General features: G+C 47.5%; 1 protein-coding gene across 5 annotated transcripts in view; it reads right to left on the reverse strand.

Moving 5' to 3' along the window:
• Aff3 (ALF transcription elongation factor 3) overlaps positions 1-13,141 on the reverse strand; it is a 440,706-nt gene extending 427,565 nt beyond the window's left edge. For all 5 annotated transcript variants that reach the window (XM_085836589.1, XM_085836598.1, XM_085836585.1 and 2 more), the window contains exon 1: positions 13,027-13,141. In XM_085836589.1, the coding sequence (XP_085692715.1) occupies positions 13,027-13,079 (53 nt within the window). In that variant the 5' untranslated portion in view covers positions 13,080-13,141. The remainder of the gene's footprint in view (positions 1-13,026) is intronic.
• Between the last annotated feature and the right edge of the window lie 2,475 nt (positions 13,142-15,616).

The following is a 15,616-nucleotide window of genomic DNA, read 5'->3' on the forward strand; positions in this document are numbered from 1 at the left end:
TTCCTCCATCCTGTCCCAAATACCCCAGGCCTGCTCCCCATCCTCCTCTCATTCCTCCTCCCCATCCTCCCCTCACTCCTCCTTCTCCCCATCCTCCCCTCATTCCTCCTGCTCCTCACTTTCCTCTCACTTCTCCTGCTCCCCATCCTCCCCTCACTCCTCCTGCTCCTCATCCTCCTCTCACTTCTCCTGCTCCCCATCCTCCCCTCACTCCTCCTCCTCCCCATCCTCCCCACTCCTCCTGCTCCTCATTTTCCTCTCACTTCTCCTGCTCCCCATCCTCCCCTCACTCCTCCTGCTCCTCATCCTCCTCTCACTCCTCCTGCTCTCCATCCTCCCCTCACTCCTCCTGCTCCCCATCCTCCCCTCACTCCTCCTCCTCCCCATCCTCCTCTCACTCCTCCTGCTCCCCATCCTCCCCTCACTCCTCCTCCTCCCCATCCTCCCCTCCTCCTGCTCCTCATTCTCCTCTCACTTCTCCTGCTCTCCATCCTCCCCTCACTCCTCCTGCTCCCCATCCTCCCCTCACTCCTCCTGCTCCCCATCCTCCCTTCACTCCTCCTGCTTTCCATCCTCCCCTCATTCCTCCTCCTCTTACCCTCCTCTCACTCCTTGTGGACAATCCTCTCATTTTCACCAGTATGCACATGCTGGGACTCCCCAAGCCTTCTCCCCTCACCTTCTTCCTGCATGTCAGGATCTTACAGCCTCTTCTCTACAGTGCTTCATCTCCTAAGCAACACCTCTGTTCCCACTCTCTCACCTCCCCGTCCACCCTCAGGGTCTGACAACCCCACCTCCCAAATGCCCCTCTCACTCCCCTTCCTCTCTGTCCTCCACGCTGACCTCAGACATGACTCCAGTATAAGATTCCTCCATGTGCAATGCCTTCTAGACATACCACCATGCAAGCACAGCCAGTGTATTCACCTGCTCATTCACCTTCATGCCTGACCATCTACAAGAAAATGTTTGGGCTCCTTGCAGGGACCCTCTGGAACGAATCTGCACTTCATTTTCCAGCTTCCTCTCCCACTGGAAATTCCCCCCTTAGCTGCACAAACCTTCAGATATAGCCACCATTACCAAGCATGGTCATGCCTGCTGTTCCTCTTCCACCTCTGCTGATATCACAGCACTCTACTCTGTCCTTCTACTCACATTCATCCTTTAAGACCCATAAGCTGTCACTCATCCCTAAATGGTACCACCGCCTAAACATCCCAAGATGCCAGGCAGGTAAAAACCACACTTACGAGTATCTGAAAAAAATCTGTACCGGGCTAAAGCACACACTCATCATGGGCTAGAAGTAAGGTCTAAGTCACACTTATCTGTCACACTTATCTCTACCAGTGGCTGCTCTCTCAATCCAGAAACCTACAGATCCAGAGAAAGAAAGTTACAAAGAACAGCTAAGAGCCCCCTGGACTCTACACATACTGTGCTGCATTATTGTGTATGGTATTTTAGGGTTCTAAAATATTGCTTTCATCTTGCTGAGGGATAGAAGTAAGGAAAATAATATGAATTAATTTATGTAACTAATTATCTATCTAAATATTAGAAACTAAAAATGCTAGATTTCCTCTCATACTATAAATATACTCAGTCGTTCTCCCCCCCCCCATTTAGATTAGCATACAAAGCAATCGGTTTCATCATGGCCTCTGCACACACATGTTGTTATATAGAGCTCTTACTCATCCGCCAGAGGCAACCAACTGACCCTCCATACGTCTAACTGCACTTGGAACCTGTTACTCAATGTTAGAGTTTTAAACCAAGGCAAAGTGATAACTGGGTAGTAAATAAAATTCACTAGCTTTCCCAGACCAAAAAAACAAAAACAAATTCCGGTCAATCATGCCAAAAGATTAAATTCTACTTATTAAAAATGGAAGAAAAGGCATCAAGCAAGAGAAAGCTCCATCATGCTTTGAAGGAGAAATTATCTCCAAGGATAGACAGACAGCAGACAGACAGATGGACAGTCCTTGTGTCACAAGAATGACCCATCCTCCTGGATCAGCCATGCTACAAGGACTGCTGGCTCTGCTGGCAGCTTGGAACTGGTCTCTCCTCTCTTCACTTCTACCACGGTAAGCTGGGCCCAGGAGGCACAGATGTACCACAGGCTACAACCCAGTCCCAGGGTCAGGACTATGGAGGTGAACTTTTAACCTGAGGGAGAAGGCATTCAAAGACGGCTGACTGGCACAGTGGATGGTGGAGTCCATTTCTCAGCAGACAAATAACATTCATATTCCCTTAGGAGGGTCTGCAGTGCCAAGCCCTCATTTCGCTTGAGTCCTTGTTTCTACCTCCGAGCAGGGCAGAAGAGGGGCATTTCGGAAAGTGGAAGGACATCAGCATCCTAGGGAGACAGATCAGCATCCTTGTGAGATCTGTCTACCCACAGCATCCCAAACACACGACCTCTCTCTCTCCGTAGGTAACTACAGAGTTGGCACTACAGGGATGCCTGCATCTCAGACCGAGTTCAAGTCCTCAAGCTTTACCCACATTTTGCACAGCTCAAGTTCCAAGAAATGACAGACTCCATCCCACAGGAAAAAAGCAAGCCGGGCCCTGCTGATGCACCAAAGCAAGAGTCCTGAACCAGCTGCCTGTGCAGTGCCACTTAAGCTCAGCACCCAACTGATTACTGTTCACTTATTTTTCTTCTTAAGATCTCTTGACCCAACAGAACAAAGCTCTAGGTCCTTTATCTAATTATAACGGGGACTGTCTCTATGACCAACTATTACATACTGTTAGCTTGTCAATACTGTTCTCTACACCTTGAAAGTGAATGCATTACTTTGATGATGCAAATACAAGCCAGACCAGTAACTGGCCACTTGCTCACCTTACCTCTAGTTTGTGCAAAACAGTCTCCTCTTCCTCACAATATAAAACAAGGTAAATTAGAAGAAAATAACAAGGGGCTGGAGAGATGGCCCAGTGGTTCAGAGCAGCAACCACAGGGTGGCTCACAACCATCCGTAATGGGATCTAATGTCCTCTTCAGGTGTGTCCGAAGACAGCGACAGTGTACTCACATACATACATACAATAAATCTTAGAAGAAGACACTGCAAGCTCAAGACATAGTAATATACAATTAGTCAGGTAGCTCAGCACTCCATGACACACAAGGTAGTAGCATGTCCACAAGGAACACAAACAAGATCTGAGGCTCTAACAACACTATAAATACTTCTGCAAGTGTTACCTGCACCAATTGGCATGCCTCGTGGAAGGCCACAGATTTCAATCTGACCCACTATTCCTGAAAAGTCATTTTTTTCTTTTCCAACTCCTAAACATTGAGTTGTTTAAATTGTAGGAAGTGGAAGCGTGTGTGTACATGTGTGAGGACACCCTCATTAATGACATTAAGCTAACGACCTTCCCACAGATCATACAGAATACACAGCGTTAACTATGCTGTATTTTATTAATCCCAAGTACACTTATTTTTCTATTGAAACAGGGTTGGGTTAGCCAGGGAAACTGTGGGGAAGTTTCCCCACCTCTCTGCGGTTCTCTGGCAGAGAAATGGCAGAGTGGAACATATCTGGTCACACTGGGATAGAAGTGTCTGGGATTTCTGTCTGAGGAATCCAAAACCTTCCCTTCATGGAGCTTGAGTTGAGACTTTTCCTAGGACACTGGGAAAGCTGTCATTTGGGACTCTGGCTACCAGGTAGGGCAATTATTCTGTAAACTGCTGCCATCCCTAAACTCTGACCTGTACCCCTTTTCCCCCAAAGGCAGCATGACTGAGAATGAACAGGGACATTTGGTCTCCATTCTGGGCAGCTATTGAGTCTCCCTTAGAGTCCCCATAGATCCAAAAGGTCTTAGGACCATCTAGGTAGTCCCAGAGTCCCCCTCAGGTGCAGTAGCAACAGCTGACCAAGGAGAACTGACAAGTACTGAATAGCTATAAAAAGTGATTAGCCTACTTGTTACCAAGTTGTTTACTCAGGGTTTTATGTCTGTTTCAACAACCTAGGATACAAGTAACCACCCTCTCACTCAATGAATTGTATTAAAAAGGACAGAGCAATAAAATAAATGCTGCCTCTAAATATAACTTCCTGGCACTAGGAAACAGTGTTCCTCTTATAGTTTAACAAGATCCCTGGGCTATCTGGATACACTTTAAAGTTAGGATGTTCCCTGATGCATTAAGTACACTGACCTCTACTCTCAAAACAGCTTTCCTTGGTCCCTAATCCTCTGGATACCTTCTACAGAAATATACAAAAAAAAAAAAAAACCAAAAAACAACAACAACAACAACAAAAGACAACAAAAATAAAAATGTACTTTTTCAATTTAAGAACAAAAACAGATTATTTCCCAGAATTGGGGCTGATCTAGTACAGGAAGGTTTTTTTTTTTTCCCTGTCTACCTGTCAGGTTGCTAATTAACATTTCAATGAACACTGACAGAAAATGTGTTCTCTCACTTCCTAACTGAGGTAAACGGCCCAGGTATGACAAGAAAAATTTAACTAAGACTAACAGGCTCGCATTACAACCCCCAGGGGGGTTCTGAAAACTAATTTCCTGCCCATAAAAAAAGCAAAAATAAAATTATTTTCAGTATCAAGGTAAGCACATAACTGTGAGTTGATATGTTAGTGTGGTCTCCAAATTACAGTCATTTTTGTTTACCTCCGCTAACAATGCGCCTCCTGGGGAGAAATTCTATGAAGAAGTTTAAGTCCCCTCCCTGGCTTTCTTCACAAGTTAGTGGAAAAACTGCAGTGGAGAGATACCCAAGGGACTACAATTAATGCCTTCTGCGTGGTCTGGCTCCTGCCCCCCCCCCCCCAGTAATGGGAGTGGGCTCAGACTGTAGCAGCTGGAAGGAGTCTACCCCAGTTTGCCTGTCATTGTGATAAACACCCGGACCAGAACAACTCGGGGAGGAAAGGGTTTGTATGGCTTACAAGCCCATCCTGAAGGGAAGCCTAGGCAGAAAGCTGGAGACCAGACCGTGGAAGCAGGAGCTGAAGCAGAGACTATAAAGGAATGCTGCTTACTGGCTTGATCTCCACAGCTTGCTCAGCCTGCTTTCTTGATCTTATATACGCACCAGGGGAGGCAGCAACCCAAATAGGCTGGACCCTCCCAAGTCAATCAGCAGTCAAGAAAATGCTACCCCGACAAGCCTGCAGGCCAGTCTGATGAAAGCATGTCCTGGGATTCAAGTTCCCTTCTCCAAGTGACTCTAGTGTGTGTCGATGTGATAAGAACTAATCAGCACAAAGTTCCAGAGATAGCCCACAACCAGAGATAGCCCACAACCGCTGCTGGTCCACTTGTCCAGGTAATCATGCTTTCACATGGCCTCAGTCACATCATTGATAAATGTTCACACAGTACCCTGCCCTATAGGCAACCTCGGCCCGCACCCAACCGCCCACGGTGTCCACCACCTTCAGACACCCAAGGCTCCCTATCTTATCCCAAGTAGTAGTGGTTTGAGATTAAAACTCATTTCACCTCTTAGTTAGGTGGTGTGGTATCTTCATAGCCTGGTATAACAGTATTTTGTTTCTACTAAACCTAAATTTCCATTAGCTAGACATACTGTAAGGGGACCCACGGTACCAAATGAAGTCATTTGATGTAATGGCTAGTACTACAATACATTCTTAGTGAAACATTGGAGATTATGTAATGCTTCACATGTCTAAATAAGTCACTAGTACAGCCACATTTATCTATTGCACTATGACACAAAATTGGGAAAGACTAGTCTCCACTCAAATGTGTCCCTGGGTTGCAATGTCGAGGCAAGAGCTGTGTGTTTTACATATAGCTGAAGCAGACCCCATGTGGTCCTTCTTCAATAAGCTTCTTTGTTTATTTAAAAAAAAAAAGACATTTTAAGGAAGCAAAGGCTGTAAAAGAAGCATCTTTGGCCCTCATGGAGTAGCTGATGCTTTTATTATGGAACGTCACAGCCTGATGAGGTAGGGCAAGCAGAACAAGCACCATTATGGCTTTTAAGTGATTAAGCCAAGACTTAGACTGGGGGTGGGGGGAGCTGAGCTGTCCAGAGCCCAACAGAAAGCAAGGTTGAAGCCAGCTGAATTCAAAATCTCCAATTACATTTCCAGACAAAAGGGAACAGCCGCCAATGTTGAAAGTAAGTTTTACAGATTTTTGCTTGGGAATAAAACAAGGAAACAGGATTTTATATCAAACGATATTAATATGTTCTTTTATGGCCTTGATTTTTGCCACCCAGGCTTTCTTCCCCCAAACTAGGAAAACTTAAGACAAATCTATTTTAAGTCTTGAAATCCCATTTACACACAAAATAACCTAGTACTTCATGTTGAGAAATTGATCTGTTGTTTAACTTGACTACTATTTTAACCTATGTTAAGTGGAAGGGCCTGTTGAGTTGCTAATCTGCAGTGTCATTGATTAGACATTCTGGCTCACAGGGACATTTTCCCAAAATAGATTCTTAGCATTTTCTAACCCTCCTACATTCCACAAAAGAGAATCTGGAACACAGGAAGGAACCATTTCCATACACGTAATAGCGTCTTCATTGTCACCAAGAGGCATCTGATTAAAACCCAAAGACTTCCAACGCTTGTATGTCTCCCACGCCAGCAGCACCCCTCAACTTCCACATCCTGAACTAACCAGCCCTCCTACCCAACTGTTCTCAACCCATGCCACATCCGGGTCGCTGCCTCTCACCAAACAAGAGGGTCCATGTTCTTCCGGCTTTCTCCACACTGACACTTTTGAAAGGAAGGATTCTCAAAAAACAATTTCACCCTGGAGCCTGTTGAGACCCCTTTCTCGTGCTCAAGGCAGGTGTATGCAAACAATTTCGACCAATGAAAGCCTCCTCCAAAGACTATGTCATCACTTTCAGCCAATGGGTGTGTAGGTAGCTTACCAAGGCTGCTCTCCTTGAAATACCTCCAGGAAACTCAGGATGCATGCACCTAGCTCTCCAATCATGCCTTGTGGGCCATTTTGACCCAATAGGAGAGAGAAAAGCGACGGAGAGAAGCTTAAAATTTGATAACGATGGAAGAAAATGTCCAGGAACCTGAGTGCCAAGATGAGAAGTTTCTGGAGGCACCTGACATGAAAAGCCTGGGAAGCCCAGGGCCTTGTAGACGCTGTCCTGGGCATGTCTCCGGGTGATTGACTTGAAAAGAATCAAGAGCATCACTTGATCCCCGGGAAGCACCTTCAGCAAGTTAGGATACTGTTGGTTCCCAGCAACCTGGTGGGAGCGCAGTCCATCGTCATCCCGCCCTAGCTATAACTTTATGTTCAAATAAGTACCACGCTTTGTTGCCTCCATGTCTATTTGCGCTATTCCTTCCACATGGATTCTCTTCCCTTTTATTTCCTCCTCCTGAAATTCTACTTCCTCAGAATACATTTCAGTGCCACGAAGCCATGAATATTTTACTCTCCCTCAACAGGATGTGCCCGTGCCTCCTCCAGTGGGCAGTATCTGCTTTGTATTTCAGATTTTTATGTGCATAGATATTCTCTAATGCTGTAGTAATTTCCAACCCCAACAAGCCCGTATAAAAAACACACAATCTGGTTATTACATTCCTAAGCTATATGTCCAGATTGGGCAGACTTAGCACTGCTACTTGTATTTTCTCCTGGCCACATGGTTCTGCTCCGTATTCACTTCCTCCTCCTCTCCTCTTCCTCTCTCCTCCCTTTTCCTCCTCATATCTGCCCCCACTCTCTAAGACATCCTGTCCCACCATTTCTTTCCATTGCCCAATCACAGGCGCTAACCTTTATTTAACCAGTTAAAATGGAGAAGGGGATCACAGGAGATCACCGATATGATCCACTGCTCTCGGCAGGGGGCAGCTGGGGGCGGGGCAGGGGTGGGGGGCAGCCCCTCTTCAGGAAGTAGAATTTACATCAGAATACAAAGAGCATCCCAGAGCATCCCGGCAACCTACAGCACTCTAAACTCCTAACAGTCTCTCCCCTTTGCCTCCTGATGGGGGATGCGAGGTGTCCTCACATTGCAGGCTTCAATCCATGGATGGGAAAATTTTTAAAAAGAAAGATATCAGATTTGATATAGAAGATATCAGACTGCACCATGTACATCACCGGGTATCACCTGACACTCGTATTTCAGTCATGTGTACTCACGTTCACAGGAATGCTGGGTTGCAATGTTAAATGTGTATCAACTCAGAGTCTCAGTCCAAAATATTTAAGCCAGTGATACCTGTCCCATAGCAATGCCTACCACATGAGCATTGCTTTGAAACATCCATGTATTACAATTCCTTTTCCCTTTTGAATTTTTTATTGTATGTATGTGGATATGTCCATGTGGTTGTATGCTGCATATGCCCATGGAGACCAGAAGAGAAGATTGTATTCCTCTAGAGATGGAGTTATAAGTGGATACAAGCTGCCTCCTCTGGTGCTGAGAACCGAACTCATGTCAATTGGAAAAGCAATAAACACTTAACTGTTGAGCTGTCTCTCTTGCCCCAGGGATTACAATCCCATAAGGTTGGACCTGAGGGGTGTATAATGTCTGTGTGAACAGAAATGTAGGGACTCTGGCTTATGTAAAGTCTGTGGGGGTGAGGGTCAAGCGACTAATAGGCAAGATCTTATTAATATTTATGATTCCATCTTGATTGACTTTCTCCCTAGGAATAAAAAGGTGTTCTTATTTAGAGAAGAGTAAATATAACTTAGTTTTGGAAAACTTTTCTCATTTGACAAACCATCTCATGATGACCAGGCTGTGTGTTTAAAATACACAGTACAGGTAATTCCACCGTGATCAATAAAAAGCACTCCTAGAAATACAAAAATAAAAAACAAGAAACAAAAAAGCCTTTGTTCTAGATGCCCCTATGCCATTTTCGTCCACCATCTGTAAAAGCCAGTTCATCTCCCAAAGTTTATTTCAAAGGCCACCTCTTCTATGGAAGCCTTTTAAAAAAATAAGTAAAAACTAAAGTAATAATAATAAAAATTAAGAAAAATTGCCTATCTACTATCCACCCCGGTCCCAAGTATGGGAGTCGTCTTTTCTGACTCTCTAGAACAGAAAACTGCCTTTTGCATTTATGTTCTTGTCCAACTCTAAAACTAACAAGGAATGCCCAACCCAGCTCATCCCCTACATCAGCCACCCAATAAACAAAAGCAACAGCGGGTCTGTCGGGAGGGGTGGCCATCACTTTAGAGACCCTGATGTGGGTAGCAGCTGAGCCAAAATGACTGGACCTCTAGAGAAAGAGCAGAAGGGAACCAAAGGGAGGCATTGCTCCATGGGATAACTGCCTCCGCCTCCGCTTAGGACTCAGGTCTCAGAAGCTGCAGAGTCCCATGCAGAAGGAGCCCCTTCTCTGCCTCTCTGACCTTCAGAGTAGAAACCGGAAGTAGTGTAGCGTAAAAATGTTTCTTACGGACATCCATCTCCGTTTTAACAGACAGTGGAAATGAACAGTTATCTGATAGGTCCTGCCCGAAAGATCAACGCTGAAACACAAATATGGGTGCTTCTGTATGGGGGGTGATAGTATGGAAGGAGACAGACACCGAAGGCTCCTATCAGTTGATTGTATCACACTGGTCATACTTTTGTTTCATATACTGTCTATAGTGGTGTGAGACTCGTTCTCCCGCATGTACAAGAAGCATACTTGGGTTCAAAGCCAGAGTCAAAACTAATAAAGTGCAATTTGTTTGATCGGGATTCCATGTCTACCAATTAGAAAAAGTTGTTCTGTTATCAAAATAAGAGTCTCTGGCTATTAATCTGCACCTCCTCTCTTCAAAGATGGGTGCTTTTTTCCCCCTATGATGAAACGGATGTGTTCAGTGGTCTTTATTTAAAATTTATATCTCATTTCATGAGATAATTAACAGGCACCACTCCTAGCTCATGGCATTTGGTTTTCAGATTTTTTTTTTTAAATCAATACCATTTAAGGTTCTGATCGTCTCTTTTAATATTTTGACACAACCTTAACTTGCAGATGTCAGGGTCTTGCTTGGTAATTCCTGCAAAGCCGCTCTTGATCAGCTGGAAGACATCTGCGGGGCTCTAGAAAATGCATAGCCCTGATATCAGAAAGCGGACCTTGAAGCTAATTCTTCATTGAGGCAGAGCTGTGTAAACTCAGACAAGCTACCTGATCACCTATCCTCAATTTTCCTCTCTGTAAAAATCAGACCAACAACAGTACATACATGGTAAGTTTCTTGTTGGGGAATAAATGACCTAGGACATATAATGGCCATGCCTCTGACAAGTATGTAGCAAATATTAGACTTAAAATACCTACTGTCATTTTTGGTCTTGGCACAGTTACTCACAGCTTAAAACTCGTATTTTCTTATCTATAAAATGAGAGTACTGTCATTTACTTTTGAGATGTTATCAGATTCAAACAAGAAGATAGCAGATGTAGGAATATCAGACATACAGAAGTAATCAAGTGTGCCAGGCATGAAGGACCCGCGCCTGGTATCCCAGAACTTAGTAGACTGAGGCAGGATAATTACCGTGAGTGTGAAACTTGCACACCAAGACTTTCTTTCAAAAACAAACAAGAGCTGGAGAAAGAGAGGAGCGAACGAGCGAGAGGGAGGGAGGGAGAGAGAGAGATAGAGACAGAGAGAGAGACTACATGTTTTTGATCATGCATGAGTTTGAAACTAAACTGTAAACATAAAAGTCTTTAGCAAATCCTAAAATTGAGTTAGAAATGTCAGACAAAAATTGGTCCATAACTAAAAGAATGTCTGACATATTTGAAATGCAAACCCAAGTTCTTTGGTTTATCTTTAACTTTACCTAAAGATAACCTTTTGTAAATGTAAATTCTGTATCCACAAAATAAGAAACATTCTCTTACGCCAAACTGTTCTACTGTACTGTAATCAAGAAATCTAACATGCTTTCTTAAGCCAAGAAACTATATATTGCTTACAAATCTGATTGAGTGTGCAATGGCTTAAAAAAAAAAAATGCTTTCCAGCTGTGGTGGCGCAATGTCCTCAATGCACTAGTGAAACAGAGGTAAAATCTATGTGGTCTGAGGCCAGCCCAGTCTACAAAGCAAGTTTCAGGACAGCCTGGACTATGTTGAGAAATATGGTCAAATAAATAAATAAATAAATAAGATATTAAAATTTTAAAGACAATTCAGCAGGCATTCTTTGACAGTATTCAAGATAATTTACTGGGAACTGAAGACACACCTTGAGCCCTTGCCAAAAAGGTCTACACATTACCACAAATACAAAAAAATACAACTTATAAAAACCATACAGGAGTTCAATTTGAACCAGAAAGTGGATAAGTAGCATAAACATGCGTCCAAAAAATAAGTTCTCCCCTTTAACTACAAGCCTGCCTAGATTTTAAAAAGCAAAAGTCATTTTTAAAAGGCAGTTGTTATCTGGGAAGCTATTGAATTGGTGCCAGAAACCAATATTTCAAAAGGTAAACCTGTAAAAGAATAGGTATCTGTAAATGAAAGACTGGAATAACCCCAGGAGCAGCAACACAGTAATTAGCAACTTTTATAGAGTAATAACATGTTCCATATTCTCTCTACACTAGCTCTTTGAAGTTGCCAGTGTAATATATACAAGTTTTATTACATTGGAGCCCATCCTTGTGTGTTTTATAGGCGCTAGCATTATGCAGAGCAAGCTGTAGTCACCGTCGGATCTTCTATTAGAAACTGCTCGATAATTCGTGAGCTCTGTGTCTAGTTTATTTTGTTACACCTGTCTTTAGGAAAATAAAGTCACTTTGAGCCTAAGTCACTATGGAGATCCACATGCCCACATGCCATCGAGGTATGTGCCATAAATCATAAAGCAGTTTAGCTTTAAAATTGTGCATCGCATATTCATGTGCACACCACTTGCAGTTTTTGACACATGTGAACTCTTTACTGAATTAAAAAGAAGGGAACCGCTCAGCTCTACAATCAGCGATTACCAGAGGCAGAACAGAGAGCAGTTAATATGCTTGTTCCAGCAGATGTTCATCCCCGTAAATATTAAACATAACACAAGTTCCTCCAGGAATATACAAGCAGTAATTTTACCACCTGAATAGGGCTGGTTGGAAACATTTAAGGGGTGGGGGCAATGTGAGGGATGCTGAAGCAGCCAATGGGATTTTTCAGACAACTGCAACTGGAATTAAATTGCATCTACCTGTGATTTACCTACAGCAGCTCTCCCTAATGCGAGAATAGCGTGAACTGGAACCCCAAGTGCATTCCAGGCTGCCAGCTTTGAGCTTGACAAAAAGAGTGAGGAGTTCAGCCATGGGCATGTGTGAAGAAAGGGTGCAAAGGAACTGAGAACCTCCGGGAAATGAGACTCCCTGGGCCAAGGCCTCCGGAATTCGGGCACCGAGACACACTGGCCTCCTGCCTCGGGTGCTCACTTTTCCATCTCGAGTGGGAGTGAGGTAGGACAGAGGAAGGATGCAAACGCCACGCAGGGAGCAGGCAGGGCGCAAGGCTAGAGAGCATCCTCTCCGGGCACTTCGTAGAGGTACCAACTCTAGGGGGTCACAGGGGTGGTGAGCCTGAGGCTCTCCGGGAGCTGGAAGGGAGCACAATCCGAAGGAAGGGAGCTGAGAGGGGCTGCGAGATGAGGGGTGGGCTCTCAGGCATCAGTGACACGTTCTAAAAATCGGTTCTCTTCCCCTCCACCGCTGCGCTCCTCCTGTGGCAGCCAGACCCCGGCCCCTTGAGCTAGCAGCGCAGGCAAGCACCGAGGGGAGAGAACGGAACCGGAGACCGACGAATTCACGGGGAGGCGGCCGTGCATCCAGCCCGCCAAGGCTGGAAGGAGCCGGCCAGCGAGGCGGGTGTCCCCGAGCCACCCCACCCCCACGGCGGCCGGGCACCCGGAGTCCCGGCCCAGGTGAGGGCAGGCGGGGCCAGCGCGGCTCCCCGAGCGGCCAGCACCGGGACTCACCACAGCGACTCGAGGTCCCATTCCTGGAGCAGGGCTAAGTCGAAGCTGTCCATGGTGGGAGGTGTCAGCGCCGCCGCCGCCGTGTCCGCCGCCGCCGCTGTGTCCGCCGCCGCCGTGTCCGCCGCCGCCGCTGCCGAGCCTCGGGCCGCCCGCGCGCTGCAACGAGAGGCGCCCGCTAAGGTGCATCCCGGCCGCGCCCGAGCCGCCGCCGCCCGCCTGCCCGCCAGTCACCCTCCCCCGGCTCGCAGCGCCCGGCACCCCCGCGGCCCCTGCTTCCCGGGCCCGCCCGGCGCACTCACCCGCTCGCCGGCTCGCGCGCTGCCACACTCGCCGAGAGCCGCGAGCTCGCTCTCTCGCCGCGCCGCCGCCCCCTCCCGGCCTGCGCCCGCCCCTCCGCCCCTCCCTCGCGGCGGCCCGGCCCGCTGCAGCCGCCGGCGCGGTGCTCTGCGCCCGCCCGCTCGCCCGCCCGCCTCTTTCTCCTCCGGGAGGCGCGTGTGCGCGGGCGAGGCCGAGGCGCGCGCGCGCGTCCTGAGCCCCGCGCCGCGCCCGCCCCGCGCGCCCCTGCGCTCCCCGCGCTCCCCGCTCTCCCCGTGCGGCTGCTCCGGGTCCCGCGCCCTTTCTCGGGCCGGACTGCCGGCTCGCCCTCCTCACCCGCGCCCCTCCATCTCTCCAGACCCTCGGTGGCCCCGAGGATTGCGGGGGACGTCCTCCGAGCCAAAGGGAACGGCGCAGCGGCGCCGAGGGCAGGGGGATGCTGTGCCGAGCCGAGGCCGGCCTGCAGCAGAGCAGCCCCCTGCCTCTCGCCCTCGCCCCGTGTCCAGCAGGGACTTTCTGGTCCTCCGCAAATTAAGCGGAACCCGCAGGGCGCTGCGGCTGGAGGTGTGCACTCTTGAAGACCTGGGGTGGGTGCTAGGAAGGAAAAGCCCTGGGCGCCCCAGGCGCGGTGAGAGTTAACAGTGCAGCCCACGGCAGCGCTGAAAACAAATCGTTTCAAATATCTGGAGCCAGTAACTTAAGTGAAATAAAGAGGAGGCGGGAAGGAAGCGTCTTCCAAGACCTGCTTTCAGCTGCAGTTTAGCCTGGGGGCTGGGAGGACGAGGGGTATCCCACTAGCCCTCAGCTGCCGGGTCCCTGGAAACCAGTCTCCTTTCTTTTTATTTCATACTGGAAAGGCCTCTCTGGGTTTCCACTACAAACTTCCCGCCGCCTCCTCTCCTGTCTGGAGAGTGGCAGATTGTCAGCTGGAAAGATGATAGAGTACCACTGTGGCTTGTAAAAAAAATAAAACCCTTGCTATTATTACTCCCTTGGTTTGAGAGACTGCTCCCCCCTCGCTCATTATTATATACACTCTGAGAGTGGGGACTGGAGGCGTAGAGCTGGTCTATCCTTCCATCTCTGGGCTTCTGCCCTCAAAATTGAGGATCCCATGCTGGCCCGGGGGTGGTGCATGGGGTTCCCCTCTCCCATGCTCTTGGCCACAGTTCCTGGAGCCCTGTTCAGGATTCCCCAGGATTCCTGGAGAGAGCAGCACCGAGCAAAGCTCACCACTTACACCAAACCCCGCATGCCCTAAGGGAGGCCTTTGCAGTGTATCGGCCTTTGTTCCTTTTCTAGACAAGAAGAGCCACCATGTGGGGCCGCCAAAAATTTAGCCCCTTTGGTAGAAATCCTAGGAGCACCCCCCTTTTTTTTATTTCACCCACCTCTGAAGGAGAACTAACGAAGTCGTGGGCGCAGGTAGATAGACTGCCAAAAAGCCAACTAGAGTTCGTTCTATGCTCTCGGAAACAGAGCTGCAAAGCTCTAGGGCCCCCATCCTTTTCTTCCCCCAGCTTTGGAATAGTTCCCTATTAGCATCCATAACTAATGTGAAAATATCAATCGCTAAGTGAAGGCAGAGTCTGCATCAAATCCGCTGTAGAAACTGACTGGTTATTTTTACAAACTAACAACTTCGCTGCTTGAAACACCACCCCAGCCCCTTTAGTTGAAGGCTACAAAAGAACAAAGGAAATATGGACAAAGTACAGGTGTGAAGGGCTGGGATCCAAAATCTTGGTCTACAGTGTATCTGGAGAGAAGGAGGGGGAAAATGTGCCTTACAGATACCTACTTAGCATAAACCCTCTTGGAAATGTTTGCTCTGGCAAAAGTGAGCTATAGACATCACATGGAGACAGCCTTCCCAGGAACAAAGGCTGGGGGTGGAGGGTGGAGGAGAGAGAGAGGGGAACAGCCCCTGCCTGGAAGAACTGCAAGTTCCAAGGCCTGAACAAGAAATGTGTCCTGTTCCTTGGGCTCCTGGCTGCAGCTGGGAGTCTTCTCCAGAAAGGAGACCTCCCGCCCCTCCCAGGGATCTGGCTTCCCGTCCCGTCCCTTCCCTTCCCACCACATCTGTTTATACAAAAGAAGCTGCTGAAGAACAAACAGAACCGTGTTTACTGCGGGTCCCATGCCGAGCGAGCCTGAGGCTCGGACACAGATTCAAGCCTCCTCCTCTTAGTGGCTGAAGATAAATGGGTCCCAGAAAAGGAGAAAGAGCAAAAGGAGTTAGGCTTGGGGAGGGAAAGGTTATTTGTAAAAGGTC

This window comes from Mus caroli, unplaced genomic scaffold, assembly GCF_978045245.1.
Source record: "Mus caroli unplaced genomic scaffold, Mus_caroli_1 scaffold_1, whole genome shotgun sequence".
In the NCBI taxonomy this organism is placed as follows: domain Eukaryota; kingdom Metazoa; phylum Chordata; class Mammalia; order Rodentia; family Muridae; genus Mus; species Mus caroli.